General features: G+C 45.2%; 1 protein-coding gene across 1 annotated transcript in view; it reads left to right on the top strand.

Moving 5' to 3' along the window:
• The first annotated feature begins 11,845 nt into the window (after positions 1-11,845).
• The window catches only part of Gsdme (gasdermin E), a 45,520-nt gene continuing 40,992 nt past the window's right edge, over positions 11,846-16,373 (top strand). Inside the window, exon 1 of the mRNA XM_028790054.1 lies at positions 11,846-12,056. Coding sequence (XP_028645887.1) covers positions 11,846-12,056 — 211 coding nt within the window. The remainder of the gene's footprint in view (positions 12,057-16,373) is intronic.

Here is a 16,373-nt window from a genome sequence, read left to right as displayed (position 1 = left end):
CTGTGATTAAGAGTGTAACCTACTCTTGCAGAGGGCCAGGGTTTGATTCCCAGGATCCACGTTCTGTATGCTATGCTCTGTACCTCGGCTAAACTCTTTGCCACCACTTCTCAGATTGTGACTCTCACCCCTTGGACCCAAAATTGGTTACGAGGGTCAGATGAGTTTGTCTTTCATGTACAGTACTCAGAAGCACATCGGGAGATGCAAGTACCTAGAAAGTGCCACCTTCTGCTAGTGTCTCCCTCTGGGAGTTGATGAGTAGCCATTGCACAGGGTAGAAAGAGTGAAAAGATCTGAAGGCGCTGTTGCTTCAGAAACTCATGGAGTCTCAGTTTCAAGTGGTGACCTAGTTAGCTGACTGGAGCCCTCAGGGTGGGGTCTGCTATGAGGATGTTCAAAAGGTCAGTGCCTCAGGTTACAGGGCAATAAACTCTGATAGCAATCAAGTTGACACTTCATATTTGATTAGGAGGCTAAAACAGAATTCCTGAGTCTGGGTAAGTTATAAAGAACAAATTTTATTTTTTGCAGCTTTGGAGGCTGAGAAGTCTGTGGTCAGGTTGTGTTAGATAACCCTCTTGCCTGGCCATCCTAAGACAGAAGGTAGACGGGAAGGAACAGCTGGCACGGAAGGGTGCCAAGCTCCTTTGATCAGAACCAGTTTCTATCATGACCAACCCACTCCCTTGTCAACATCGTCCCCAAGGGCAGAGGCTTCATGTAATAACCCTCTTATCAGTGCCCCTCTCAGCACTGTGATGGACTTGTACTCTGGGGAACACATTCAAACCAGAGCATCAGAAAAAAAAAAAAAACCCACGACAAAATAGATCTTAAAACTCTTGACCATGCCGCGCAGTGGTGGCGCACGCCTTTAATCCCAGCACTTGGGAGGCAGAGGCTGGCGGATTTCTGAGTTCGAGGACAGCCTGGTCTACAGAGTGAGTTCCAGGACAGCCAGAACTACACAGAGAAATCCTGTCTCGAAAAAACAAAAACAAAACAAAACAAAACAAAAACTCTTGACCAGGCTAAAACATTGATTTTTCTTTTCTGCTGGCCTGGATCTGCTTCTGCCAGGCAGTTACGTGGGTAGGTTTATCCAAAGATGGTTTTCAGTGAAACAGAGCTCCTTTATTAGGGATAAAAGGGGCTGTAGAAACCTTGGGAAGTGGGTAGGGGTTTTTGAGATGAGTGTACATCATTGACTGGGGCTGAGGTGCTGGGAATACCTCATTTACATGAGGAGGAATTCCAGGTGCTGGCTGGACAGGTCCTTATAGGGAGAGAGGAAGTTAAAACTGTGGCCACCAGGCTACCTCAAGGGTAGTGGAGGTGGGGGTTGGAAGCCCCGTGTGCAGTGGGACATACAGGCCTAGGGCAAGGAGTAAACAGGAAACGTCTGCTGATCTCAGGATGAGATTCTAGAGGTTTGGATGAGCCTTGACTCACTAACATGGGCAAAGCAGGGGGCCAGAGGATGAACTCTGGCCAGTTCCATTTACTCCCTTACCCAGCACCAACCTCGTATGCCCGCAAGTGAAGAGCTAGCTGAACAGAACCAGGGCCTTCAGGACGCGCATCGCTTGGACCAGCTTTGAGGATGATCTTAAGCTAACTGCCCAGGTCAGAAGGCAATGGACACCAAAAAGTCTTCATCCCCTTCCATGGCTTAAGTCGCTAGAAAAGAAACCTTGAAACGGGATAACTTATGAAGACTGCCCCACAATCCCCATCTGCCCTTTTCGAGGACCAAAAAAAAAAAAAAATGATGGTTCATTTCTCTAAAAGAAAAAGAAATTGTTTTTGTTATATACATGTGTGGGTACATATATACTGGTAGGGGTTTAGGTGATAACCGGTATGAGTTAGTTCTTCCCTTGTGTGGGTTCTGGGATCCAACTCAGGTGGTCAGAGTTAGAGTCAGGCACCTTTACATGCTGGTCATCTCATTTAATGCAAGCATGATTTACTGACTATCTACTATGCAGTAAGATTCAAGTTTGAAGCTGGACACAGTCAACAGAGCAGACAGAAGTTCCTGTCCTCTGTGAGATGAAGAATTAGGGAAGTATGCGTTACACACACAGCATCGTGTTGGCTGTTGGTGCAAAGTCGAATCAAAGTATGGAAGGAACTACAGAGGGTCCCTGTGGGCCCAAGCACTGTGGATAGTTAGAAGTTTGAGGTGAGGTGGCCAAAAGCTCCTCCCTACTGGGGCAGCCACAGATTGCTCTACTCTGTGAGTGTAAATGGGGGCGGGGGCAGAAGGAGGACTTTCTTTTTCTGGTTATTGTACGGGAAAGAACATTCCATAAAAATTGACTCAGAGGGTGAACATTCTGCTTCAGTCCTCTCCCTCAATTTACCAAGCGCCCGCAGGTGATAGGCTTGGTTCTGCCTTCAGAGAAAGCTTGCCCCTCTGATTGAGTTACTCAACACCAAGCTCCAAGCTCCAAGCTCCAAGCAAGTGCAAGGGTTTCCAAGGCGGGAGTTTCCTGGATGAACTGTAAAGCCACTCTGACAGCTCACATGTTACTAGCGGCTGGAGAACCAGGGCTGTGGAGAAAGGGAGGTGGGTGGAATGAGGGATCTATGACCAGTAGGCCACAAAAATCATCCCCACCTTCCTTCTCTAGAGCAGATGGAGAACCAGAGCCTGACCCGGGCGGTTAGCAACCTCCCTGGTGTCCCCGGAAGGAAGACAGGCTGTACTTGATCAGAAGTAGCCTCTGGTGCTGCCTGGATCTCCTAGACTAGCTCCCTGAACTCTGCTGCCAGGCTCCCGGGTTCAGCCCCGCCTCCAGCGCCATTCCTCAGCTTCTAGACGAGCTGAGGCTTCCAGGGGCAGGACGGAGCAAAGGTCCAGGCCCTCCCTCCTCTTCTCCCTGGGTGTCCCGGGAGCGCGCGCGCAGGAGCGAGCGTGCAGGACGGTGTGGCGGCGCGCGGGTAAGTGGCGGCGGGCGCGAGCTGCGGGCTCCGCTTGTGCTCCTCTCCCCTCCGCCCGCTTGGTGTCCCTGCCTAGGGCAAATTGTTAGCTCCCGTGAATCTGAAGAGATCCCCTTACATCTTCTGGAGGCCGGGGATTAGGATTGTAACCTCCTTTTCTCTCCTCACCCTCCAGTAGGGGCAGCGGTTCCGCCTTACCCATAGTCCCATTCTCGCCCGGTCTCCGTTCCATCCTTGTCCCCTCCCAGCATGATCACGGCTACCCCTGTGGTCCTGGGCTGTGGCAAGTGCAGCTGGTGCTCTCTGGCACCCCTATGTCGCCATGCCTCCACCATATCCCATGCATCCATCCTTTGTCTTCTAATCCCTCTCCGGCGTCTGGAAGGATGCAGGCGTGTGCATGTGCTGGAAGAAAGGTCATAGACAGAGACTGGTGTGGGTCCAGCCTGACCTGGGGTAACTGACTGAACCTCCTCACTGTGAGGCCTTTTGCCTCAATTCTGGAATGGCCGTTTGGGGAGGGGCTCTTCCCACCTGCACCCCTCAGGCAAGGACAATAGGCAGCTCCCAGGTTTTGCTGAAGCCGGAACAAAACGGCCACTCAGTCACCCACTCACTGGAAGTCTGAATGGGACTTGGAGAGAAGAGTCAGGAAGGATGCTTCAGGACAGCTGGGCCCAGGTGACAGTCAACCCCAGGCAGAGTTGGGAGTGGAAAGGAAACGATCAGAGGGGTTGGAGGAACATCATCTAAATATACAATAAAAATGAATCTTCTTCAACATGCATCACCTAGGAGTGCTTCTTACAAAGAAAGGCCGGACCCTTGATTAGACTGAGAGGGAAAAGTAATCCAGACTGCCTGCCCACATCCCTGGACTCCAGGATGGCCTGCTTCCTGAGGAGGCTGTACATTGACCACAGGATGTTCTTGTTTTGGAGCTCTGGGGACATTGGAGAGGTCTGCTCTTTATGTGTATGAATCTTCTCGGTTTTTTTGAGTCCTGGGAGCCTGGCCTGACCTTGAACACTGTGATCCTGGGGCTTCTCCCACAGCCAAGAGGTGGGATTACAAGAATCCCCATATCTGTTTTATCTTTGAAAATTAATTAAAACATTTTAAAAAAAGATATTATTTTTTTGTGTGAGGGCCAGCCTGGTCTTGGATTTGTAATTCTCCTGCCTCGGCCTTTCTAGCCCTGAGTACCCAGATGACAAGCTGTGCCACCATACCTGTCTCCCTCTGATCCTCAAAGCAACGCCAGGCTGGCCACTGATGTGTCTGTTTCTCAAGGTCTTGGGGAAATTACTTAATGTTTTAGAACTTCAGTTTCCACATCTGCAATGTGTTGAAAATGTTTGCCTCAGGGAGTTGTTATGGAGAGTAAATGAGGAAACACATAAAAGCATCCCGCTCACGGACTGGCAGAGAGCAGGAACCCAACATGTGTTGGTCCTGCTCTTTATTTGATGTGTTTGGTGGACTTCCCCCTAGAATCCAGGGCTGGCTGTGGCAAGGCCAGAGCTCTGAAGAAGAAGTCTATCCTATCTTTGGGAAGCAGAGACAGGAAGTTATGGAGTTTGGGGCTGGCTTCAAACTGTCAATAAAAAAAGAAAAATGAGGAGGAGAAGAAGGAGGGGGAGGAAGAAGAAGAGGAGGGAGAATCTTAAGTAGGAAGGGAGAAAGAATAGGTTTGTCTCAAAACTCAGTCAGATGTGTCAGTGAGTGGACCAGACCCACCTAGGTGCAAGTGATGGCGGTCTCTCATGCAGCCATCATTGGAGCCATTCCCTTCAAGACTCCGTCTTCTCAGAAGCCAGCAGCCCCAGGTATTCTCTGCTAACTCTGGATGCTGCCTTGCTTTCTTCTCGAAGGAGTCAGCCTCTGCCCTTAACCACATCCACACAGATTGCTCATGCTCTAACCTGCTCTGTCTGGGAAGCCAGCCAACCAGGCAGGTGAATAAAAGCTTGCTGGCGTACCTCTTAAGCTCTGGGCGAGTGTGCAGGAGCTGTCCCAACTATGAAGCACAGCGACTTTTTACATGCATAGCCTTGAGTCTACTGTCATGTGCTTCCAAGCTGGAGCATTATGGGAATTGGAATTTAAAATCTGACTTCTGGTTAGTTGAGACTTACCCGTGTTTTGGTGCATCGGGCAATGCAGGCTTTAGATTCTTCTAGAGCGTTGGTTCTCAACCTTCCTAATGCTGTGACCCTTTAATACAGCTCCTCATGTTGTGGTGAACTCCAACTATAAAATTATATATTTATTTGGTAAAATAAATATATACCAAATTATTTGGTAATTGCTACTTCACAACTGTAATTTTTGTACTGTTAGGAATTTCAATGTAAATATCTAATATGCAGGATATCTGCCATATAACCCGCAAAGGGGTCGGGACCCACAGGTTGAGAACCTGTGTTCTAGCGCCTTTGCTCAGGTACAACTGGGCATGCTAGGTCTCTGTTGACTAGTTACTTATCTGGAGTGATTGAGATGATGGTGGCAAGTGGTGCCTCCTGATGGCACAAGGTAAACTTGATTGTTTTAGATTTCTAGCCTGTGTTTTGGCTGATCCCTCTGTTTATAGCAAAGGTTTTCAGACTAGGCATGACAACACACCTCTGTAATTTCAACATTTGGGAGACCAAGACAGGAGGATGGTGAATTTGTGGCCAGTCAGAATTGGAACACATGGAGCTCCTGTCTCAAAACCATTAAGAATAAAAACTTCCATGGTGAGGTGTGGTGGGTCATGCTGGTAATGTCAGCCCTGGAGAGGCAGAGGCAAGAGTATTACTGAGCGCTTGAGACATGTTCCAAGCTGCCTTGGCTTCAGTGTGAGACCCTGTTTCACAAAACAAGCAGGCTGGAGAGATGGCTCAGTAGTTAAAAGTGCCCAGTGCTCTTGCTGAAGGGGTTTGCTTCCTGGGCCCACATCAGGTGACTCACAGTTGCCCGAGGCTCCAGCTCCAGGGGAGTTGAATGCCTATGTAGCCTCCAAGGACTCCTGTACTCACATGGCACACACACACACACACACACACACACACACTTAAAAAATATTTAAAAAACAACAAAAAAAATCAAACAAAAAATTCCAGGCATATACAAAACCCCAGGGGTGGAAAGATAACGTAGCAGATAAGAGGGTTAGCTGTTCTTTTAAAGGCCTTGGATTCAAGTGCCAGTACCCACATAGCTGCTCACAGCCCGCTGTAACTACAGTTCTAGGGACCCAGCGCCCTCTCCTGGCCTTCCTGGGTATGATGCATGGTGCACAGTCAGACATGTAGGCAAGACTCCCATAAGGATAAACTAACAACAACAACAACAAAACAATAGAAAAGCCAAGCGCTTTTCTTTTTAAAGAGAAATTTTTTCCAAAGGCTTGTAACAAAGTAACAGATGTTTGCTTTTATTTGTATCGAGATAATACAACCTATATCTTCACTGTGATTCAATTTCTCACCTATGAGACTGACAAAGATTGTAAAGTTTGAGGCCTATCACTGCTAATACAGATACTGCCCATTTTAAGAGACACCTGTAAGAACAGATACATTGTTACTTAGACTGAAGAAGGCAAGGAGCTTTGGAGTAACAAACGTACCTATCCATTGACCAGGCATCTCTTCTAGGGCTCTAGCCTCTAAATTCAGTTGCCCATCTATGAAAAAATATTTAGTGGTATTTTTTTTTGTTTGCTTAATACAGTTTCCCTATAGTCTAGACTGGCCTGAAACTCACTGTTAGCCCAGGCTAGCCTCAAACTAATGACAGTCCTAACACTTTAGCCTTCATAGTTCTGAGATTACAGGATTTAGACACCACATCTGGATGACGGTATTTTTAAAATAACAGGAATTGATTTATTATTTAATAAATTTATTATTTAATAAATCAAATGATGAACCATATACGACATGGTTATTAGGCAGTACTATATCCAGGAAAGGAATAGTATGCAACTATAAATAAGAAAGTACCCCTGTGGTGAAATCTTTGGGTTATATCACTATATAAGAAAAACAAGTGTAGAGGGGTATACAGACTTTTAATTTATGTTTATATAAAAAAACACAAAGCTAATTATAGTAGAAGAGGCATTAGGGGCAAATACATTGAGAACATGGGCAGGGATGAGTTTCATTTTTTTGGAGAATAGATTTTGGTGCCATATGAATTATACCCACACATAAAACAGAAAAGAAAGTGCTGGCCTTAATTTCTCCAGGAGACCATCTTCTTAAAGTCCTGTGATGGGCTAAGCCTGGGTCTAACAGGATCCTCAGAGCAGTAGGTACCCAGAAAGTCCCTAAAGCAACTTACTCTGTCAAAAGGCAGTTGGCCAGGTTTGATGTTAGATGAAACGGAAAAAGGGTTCCATTAAAAGTTAATTTGAAGTACCCCTTCTTAAGCCCCTGATCTCCCTGGGAGAGTCAGTGCTGTTCTCAGGGCTGGGCCCTCACAGCAGCTGCTGGGCTCCTTTGGATTTTATCAGCAAGCCTGACAATCACCTTTGTAGAAACCCTTTGGATGTGAAGACGAGTTCGTTCAGCTTGTTTCAGGAAAGAATCAAGAATCTATGAAATAGTGATCAAGGGCAAACTGAAGCAGATCATTCTACCATCCAGGTGGCTTCATATGCTGAAGGGGAAACCCAGTTTTGTTCAAATTTCTTTGGTTTTGACACAACAAATCCTGCACCTTGTCCCTCAGATAGCTGTGTCAGTTGCCACTCCAGTCTCCTGAGTCCATTTCTTGGTCACTGGCCAAGCTCTTTTGTTACCTGCCACCTGCCTGGACTGTCTGGAGAACATCCTAGTGGGCTTCCTACCATTATCACTAGCCACCTAACCAGCCTTCTAGTGAATCCACAAAGCATGCATCTTCCCCCAAGAGGATACTGACACCGTTTAGAGCATCATAGGGTCCATCTATTTCTGGTCTGTTTCTCTCCTACCTACTCCCTGCTTACATTTATGTATGTGTGTGTGTGTGTGTGTGTGTGTGTGTGTGTGTGTGTGTGTGTGTGCACAGCTGTGGAGGTAAGAGGAAAACTCAAAGGTATCAGTTTCTTCCTTTCTCTGTGTGGGTCTTGGAATCAAACTCAGAACGTTGGACTTGGCAACAAGCACCTTTACCCACTCCCATATGATTTTGTTTTTTAGAAGACCTAAGTGACTGTGCCGATCACCTTTGCTCTCTGGTCATACCCTCCATAGATTTAGCTCATCTGACATTCCCACGGGGGTGTATGACCTTCAGGCTCTGGTTCAGACCTCCCAGCCCGTTCCCATCATTTGCTCATTCTGGAACCCTGTATTGCAATGTTCAAGTCAAGCCCAAAGCTTGCTAAGCCTTCTAAGTCTGTCAGTGAGGTGGCCACAGAGCACCAGCATAGACACCAGAAGCCTTGCTGTCCTGGTCTCCCTTATACCCTGGCCCCTGCTTCTGTAAATGTTCTTCTGCCACAAAAGCCCTAGCAGATTCTTCTTGCCATTGGCTACAAAATGCAGCCTAGATGCCATGGACTTCACTCCCACACAGGGCCCCTGGCTTCTCTCCAATGGGATGGATGGCTCTTACTGCTATTTGTTCTCCATTGTGATCCACCAATAGCTACCATAAAGTGCTCTCTCGCTCTCGCTCTCTCTCTCTCTCTCTCTCCCTCCTTCCCTCCCTCCCTCTCTCTCTCCCCCTCCCTCCCTCCCTCTCTCTGTGTGTTTTGTGTGTGTGTGTAAGAGAGAGAGAGAGAGAGAGAGAGAGAGAGAGAGAGAGAGAGAGTCTTACTCTCTAGCTTACAACTCACAACTATCTTGGCTTGAGCGTTTGGATTACAGGCATGAGTCACCAAGTCCAGCATAAACCTAGTGGGTCTTGTTTAAGTGCTTCAATCCAGATCCTAGCATGTATGTAAGAATTCTTAATGAATGAGTCAACTGACATTTTGGTCAGTGAGTCAGTGAGTGTTTCACTGAAGGGAAGTTCCTTAGTCATAGTGTTGGCAGCCAGTTGCTTCCAAGAGGAACTTTTGCTTCCCCTCAAGTGTTTACTTTTACTCTGAATATACAAGAGCAGGCTGGAGCAGCTACTGTTTCATAGTAGCTGAGGAAAGGGACTTTGGAGAAATGTGGAAGGCAGATGTGTCTGAAACCCTGGAGAAGATGAAGACCGGGTACCAAACAGAATAAAGTCCAAGATTCCTCCCAGCTCCTAAACTCTGGGAATGCTGTGTGATCCTGTGATTGGCCAGCTTCCAGGGCAAGAATGCAGACACTAGCTCTTGTCCATTCAACATTTTTTACTTGATCATAGATAGTCTTAAAATGCCATTTCAGCTAGACATGGTGGCACACAATTATAACCTCAATACTGCAGAGGGTGGGGAGGATTATGAGTTTGAGGCTAGCCTAGACTGTTACGTATGCAGCTTAAAAAAAAGCCTAAACAAAAGTGGAGAAACAAAAATAAGTAAGTAAGTAAGTAAATAAATAAATAAATAAATAAATAAAATCTCCAAGCAAATAAAAGAAAAGTGTTATTTCAATGTGCCTTTAGTGTAATATTAAGTATGTGACTTGAAATCTGCGCATATATATATATATATATATATATGACTATATTTAATTACTATGTTGTAATTTATAAGGTTTTTGTGTTTATATTCAAGTATTTGATTTGTTTTTAATTTTGTTTAAGGATGTTTAGCCCGCTTTGCTTTGTCTGCGCACCAGATACATGCAGTGCTCGCGGAGGCCAGAGGAGGGCGTCCGAGCCCCTCGAACCGCAGTTCTGGACATGTGTAAGCCTCCGCGTAGGTGCTGGAGACAAAGCACCTGCCCACTGAGCTCTCAGCCTCTAAGAGCTGTTTTTACATAATTCTCTTGTCATAAATATTGCAAATATTTATTCAGGTTGCCATTTGTCTGTCTGAATGGTTTTATTTTCTTCAAAGAAAGTCTGATACATTGCTAGTTTTCTCTTGTGTGTAAGGAAGGAATGAGACTGTCCCTTGGGAACGTTAGCCCACCCACAAGCCTATACTTCTCCCGGTAAACATTTCTGTTTTCTTTTTATGTCTTCATGGGCTTCCTTTTTTTTCTTCCAGCTGAAGTGTGACTATACTTTTCTTTCTGGGTTAAAAATTCATAGCTAGCTAGTATTCATTGAGTAGGAAAGATCACACAATGTAGAGAAAGTCTGTCTTTGACCTTTCACGGAGCTGCAGTGGTCCCTAGGTACTACTGAAGAGAGCGTGGGACGTGGAGGGAGCCCTGAGCGAGTGAGGTCCTGAGTGAATTTGTATTGTTGACGTAATACAACCATGTTAAGGACCTGATGCCCCATACTTAATGGAGGAGGAGCTGAGGCTTGGAAGGAGACGGCAAGTGCAAATGCTGACAGTGTGTGCAAACGCTATCAACCACAGTTTCCTCCTCCCAGACGACAACAGCCAGAGATTGCTTCCCCAGAGAACCCTCCTGTCACGATTGGCTAAACCCGTTTTCTTGTTCAGCTGTGTGCTCTAAGTCTGCCTTCTTATTCAGCTGCGCACAGTAAACCAGCCTCCTTGATGCGGATTTCACATGTATAAAATAAACACTCTGAGTTTCCAAGTTGCTTTTGCAGTAGGCGCTGCACCACCAGAGTGAGCATAGCCCACCTGACCCCAGATTTCCTGTACACATGTCCGTGTCTGTCCTTCATGCCCTCATTGATCAAGGCAGATTTCCAGGACCAAGCAGTGCTGGTCTTGACAACATAGACCACCTACCTTAGCCAACCCTCCTACACAATAGTGTAATGTTTTCATACATCCTACACACAGCATCTGGTATATTTAAATCACTTGTACATTGTTTATACAATTGGCCTTCTGCTTATTCCAGCATTGTTTTAAGGGGAGTCTGCACAGGTTCAATCCAGATGCAATTATTTTTTTAATACCTCCAATCTGCTGTTGATTGGATGTTTGGAAGGCATTATATCAACAAATATCCCAAGGTCTCTGCCTTCCAGGTTCTTAGGAGGATTGTATTCTTGACTCTCAGGGTTGGTCAAATCGAGGTTTTGATAAGTCCTAAGTAAATATGCCATCAGTATCTCTTGTGCCAGGATGTTTAATAACTAATGTAAGCCTTCTAGAATTCTCTTTTACGTTGTATAATGATTGATAATGTTCAAGATGGTGGCTCCTCTTTGATCCTTTGAATGGCCAGAATAAATAAAGCTCTCAGCCGGGTGCTAGTTGACTTACTTCTGTAACACAAGTGTTTGGGAGGCTGAGGCAGGAAGATTGTTTAGAGTTTGAGGCCAGCCTGTGATACAAAAACAATGAGTTCCTGGCCAGTATGGGCTAAGGAGTAAGATCCTGTCTAAGAAAAAGAAAAAAAGAAAACATACAAAAATAAAAATTAAAAGCCAGACCGTTCCTGTTCCAGCTCTATTGGCATGCAGTGTAAGCAGCAAATAATGTTCTTTTGAGACATGATCTAGTTGGCCTGGAATCTACCTTGGTTAACTCTCTCACCTCTGCTTCATGGGGTTACAGACGTGCACATTAAGTCCAGCTAGACAAACACACTTTTAATGCTGTAAGCCACTGGGATCTCAGGGCTGCTTGTTTCTGAAGTTCAACCCAGCTCACGCTGCCTGAAACCTATCCTCTTTCAATGCCTCAGTTTGATCTCTCCCTTTCTTCAATCTGATTTCATTGTCATCAAGTGGCCTCACCTTCCTCGGTTGCTTGGAGAGGACACGGTCTTTCACACCAACTGTAGTGACCACAGAAAAATATAATTTTAGAAAAAAAAGATGCAAAGTGACTCCATATTTGACTCCATGGTAACCTTATTTTCTCAGGTAATCTCAATCAGACAAAATGTTTGCCAAAGCAACTCGGAATTTTCTTAAAGAAGTTGACGCTGGAGGAGACCTGATTTCAGTGTCACACTTGAATGACTCCGACAAGATGCAACTTCTAAGTCTGGTGACCAAAAAGAAGAGATACTGGTGTTGGCAGAGACCCAAGTACCAGATTTTATCTGCCACCCTGGAAGATGTTCTCACAGAAGGGCACTGTCTCAGTCCAGGTACGTTTTCTTGTGAAGTTCAGCGACTAGTCCCGAGACCAAAAATGACTCTTCTAGGCATCTGGAATGGAAGTGTGCCTTACACAAATTCTTCTTTTTCTTGGCTCTCTGGTGTAAAGGGATATCCTTCCTAATGAGTACAGTTATGCACACCTGAATGGTGAATGACTGGAATGTCGTACTTTAGTGTTTTAAAGGTGATGGTCAGTTTGGGTATCAAAGTTCATTGTGCTGATCTTAAATGTTAGAGTCACTCAGCAGAAATGGGACGGGTGGATCCCCTATACAGAATTTGGTTTTGTTCTGAGACTAAAAATGCTGCACACTGATCATAAGGTCACGAAGAGTGTTGTTTCTTATCTAATGATGCTTTCTGAGGGGAGCAGGGCAGTCTCCCAAGTTGATCCAAAAGTAGCTGCAGAAGGCTTGTTAAAAAGATTGGTTTGGCATTTTTGGTAGCAATTTGTAGTGAGAATTCTGGAATTTTGGTTTCTTTAAAAAACACAGAGATATTTTAAGAATATGTTTCCATTTTAATCCTTGGCATGGGGGATATGGGGCTGTTTTGCAGCAGCTGACTGTGATTTGCCTCGTGCTCTAGCAGAGGCAAGGTTTTGACAGCTGGAGATTATTTCTGAGATTGTGTGACCTTTGGAATTCTGGGAACTTTACAGGGGCTATATAAATAAATGCTAGGGCCTCCATGAAGCAAGGTTGGTGGTTGATGATCATTTGGAGGGTTGATAGCAATTTGTTAGTTGTGCTCAAAGAAGAAACAGGAAAAAAGAAATTAGATTCAAGGATCTCTCTCTTCTATCTAGTGAAAGGGAGTGAAATGTGGGAGGAAGTTAAACAGTAAGAAAAAGAACCCACCAGGGTTGCTCCTATTTTACTGTGTGTCTCTCTGTCTTTCCTTTGTGTCTGTCTGTCTGTCTGTCTCCGTGTGTGTGTGTGTGTGTGTGTGTGTGTGTGAGAGAGAGAGAGAGAGAGAGAGAGAGAGAGAGAGAGAGAGAGAGAAAGGAAAGAGAGAGAGAAAGGAAAGAGAGAGCATGTACATGCACCAGAGTCATAGTGGGGCCAGTTAAGGTCAGAGACAATCTCGGGTGTCAGTCTTCACTACCTTGTCTGAGACTGGGTCTCCAGCTGTTCTCCCACTGTCTGATATGGTGTGTGGACCAAGAACTTCTGAGGATTCATTCTCCTGTTCCAACTCACTGCAGGCATGCTATGTCTAGCTCTATAGGTTCTGCGGATTTGATCTCAGGTCGTCCTGTTTGTGTGGTGAGTGCTTTTGCCCACTGAGTCATCTCTTCAGCCCCTCTGGGCTTCTAATCAGTTTGTACAGATATGCAATAGAGAGAGAAGAGGGCCGATGATGGGCGGGATGGCCGTCGTTTGTTGTTAGAGAGCACATGGATTGTCTACAGGATCCTCATCTAGTCTGTACCACATAATGTTTGGTCAATGGCAGGCTTCATCCTTTTGGGATTCCGTAAGATTGCCTAGTGATGTCTGAACCATCTTGGTTTGGATAAGAGCTAAGATTACATTGACTAGTGATGTCTGAACCATCTTGGTTTGGATAAGAGCTAAGATTGCATCGACTAGTGATGTCTGAACAATCTTGGTTTGGATAAGAGCACTCTACAATGTCTCAGCAATGAAGAAGTCACCTAAGAATCCATTTTTTGACAACTTGACCCTGTTGCTAAGTAGCACATGGCTATGTTTTACAAACATACAAAGAGATGAAAGAAAAAAGCCTTCATAATCAACAGAAATATACCATTATATGACGATATCCATTAATACATACATGTGGTAATTTTTAACTGCATCTAATAAAAACATTGTGTGTGTGTGTGTGTGTGTGTGCACATACATGTACATGTGTCAGCTAGTCAACATTAGGTGTCTTTTTATCATTCTCCACTGTATTGTTTTGAGACAGGGTCTCACTGAACCTGGGTTAGACCACCAGGCCTTTTCTGTATGTGTGCTGGGGATCCGAACCCAAGCCCCCATTCCTTTGCAGCAAGCACTTGACCCATCTTCCCAGCCCCACAGCTAAATTTGTTTTTTAAAAACAGGAGTAGAAAAATTCTATATACAATTTTAATATACTCTGCATTTATTGCTTATTTAATATTATGTACCTTTTCCTTCATAGATTTAGATATTTTAAATTTTATTTTAATAACACATACTGTCCCTTTGTGTATGATTTGATCAACTATTTTGATTAACCCTAATTTGATTAACTATTTGTGCTTAATAAGTAAGGCTGCGATGAACATTTTTGTCTGTGATTTTTAACTTTATTTTTTAAGACAGTTGCATTAGCATGCTTTCCCAAGCTTCCTGGGCCAGAAGTGATTGGTTTGTTTGTTTGTTTGTTTGTTTGTTTTGGTTTTTCAAGACAGGGTTTCTCTGTGTAGTCTTGGCTGTCCTGGAACTCACTCTGTAGACCAGGCTGGCCTTGAACTCAGAAATCCCCTTGTCTCTGCCTCCCAAGTGCTGGGATTAAAGGCGTGCGCCACCACTGCCCAGAACCTGATACTCCTTGCTATCTTTCTGGAACATGGTGATGTGTGACAGTATTGACAGCTCATAATTATTGGATGAAACAAGGTCTAATTTCTCCTTCCGTAGTAAATGTTCAGATTTTTGTGATTGTGTACTAAAGAAAAGGGAGCTAGAGTCTCTCACCTAGATCTGTAGTCTGCACTCTTGCTTTTGGACGAAACTCCGCCCCACTCCGCCATGCCCCCTCACTGCCCTCAGCTAATCACGGGAGCTGCTACAGACCTCAGCCAATCACAGAAGCTTCCACAGACCTCAGCCAATCACGGGAGCTGCCACAGAATGGGGATGGAGTGATCTCAATTTCACAATTTCCCTGTGCATTAGCTGCTTTTCTGGTTTCTGTGACAAACTACCTGACAGGAAGCAACTTAAGGAAGAAATGCTCTATTGTAGCTCACAGTTGTATGGAGCACTAGGTGAGGAAGTCATGGCTGCAGGAGCTTAAGACTCCGCTGGCCACGCTGCATCCACAGCCAGGAAACAGAGAGCCGCGGATTCCAGTGTTTGTCTGGCTTTCTCCTTTTTATTCAGTTCAGACCCTGCCCTATAGAATGCGTCGGCACATTTAGAATGGGCCTTCCCACCTCCAGTTGACCTTAGACCACACCTCTCAGGCTTGCTTGAAGGCCTGTCTTCTAGGTGATTCTAGAGCCTGTCAAGTTGATACTGTCCACCATCATACTCCCTCTACCCACAGACCGATGTACTTGATGACAACCGCCCCTTTTGAGTAGTAAGATAATTAAGTATAACTTGGAACAAGAGGGACAATACAAACTACACCAAGGGCTGTCTAGTAATTGGAGTTTCTCTCTGTGGTGTTAAAATGAGAACTTGGTGGTACCCAGAAAAATCCACACAAGTTGGACTGGTGATGTCACTTGCCACCGTAAGGATTCCCAGATAAGACCATCATTTGAGGTCAGAGCTCAGGCTGGATCCCGAGTCCTCCTGAAGTCATGGCTGGGAGGAGCGGATTCAAAAGACTTCATCCTTGTTGCTTTTTTCTCCCTTGCTGCCACCCCGATGTGAGTGCTGGCAAGGATGAGGAGGGAGAAGTGGAGGTTGGATTGTCGGTGAGTCACTGATAGCCCAATGCTCTCCTTTCAGAAGGTGATGACTTGATAAAGAACCATATATTTAGCAGGTGTGGGGGTGACATTTCATGTATATAATCTTGATTTCTCCCTATCTGCTGTGTGGCCAGTTATGGGGACTGTTACGTTTTGAATCCAAACATATTACCCCATAGTCTAATGTTTTGTATGATTGGTCCCAAGCTTGTGGTGCTATTCTGAAGGCAGTGAGCCCATGGGAGAAGGGACTGGGTGACAGACATAGTCACTAGGCAGGGGCCTCCGAAGGTTGCACCTGGCCTCTGGTTCCTGTCACACACTCCCTGCTTCTGGTAGTGAGTAGGAAATCTGTCAGGAAGTCGCAGTGGTTTAGAGTCTCTTCTGAAGATTAGACAGGAGCCTCAGGGAGAGACTTGGGTGACAGACATGAGAAAGCAGAGCATAATGTGTGATACCCACACAGGCTCTTAACGTAGCCTTATCAAATGATGATTGAGGCCATATTTTTATAGTTGTATCTTGACAGATTAAAATAGGGACAGCAGCCTGAGGCATATATTTGTAGTAGAATATTTGACTATACATGAAACCCTGGATTCAACACTGAGTACCACAGAGAGAAAAGAGAAAGCAAGGGAGAGAGAGAGAGAGAAAG

Source organism: Grammomys surdaster, unplaced genomic scaffold (assembly GCF_004785775.1).
Source record: "Grammomys surdaster isolate TR1022 unplaced genomic scaffold, NIH_TR_1.0 125861, whole genome shotgun sequence".
Classification (NCBI taxonomy): Eukaryota; Metazoa; Chordata; class Mammalia; order Rodentia; family Muridae; genus Grammomys; species Grammomys surdaster.
The sequence above is the reverse complement of the archived record's forward strand: the minus strand, read 5'-3'. Positions and strand labels throughout refer to the sequence as shown.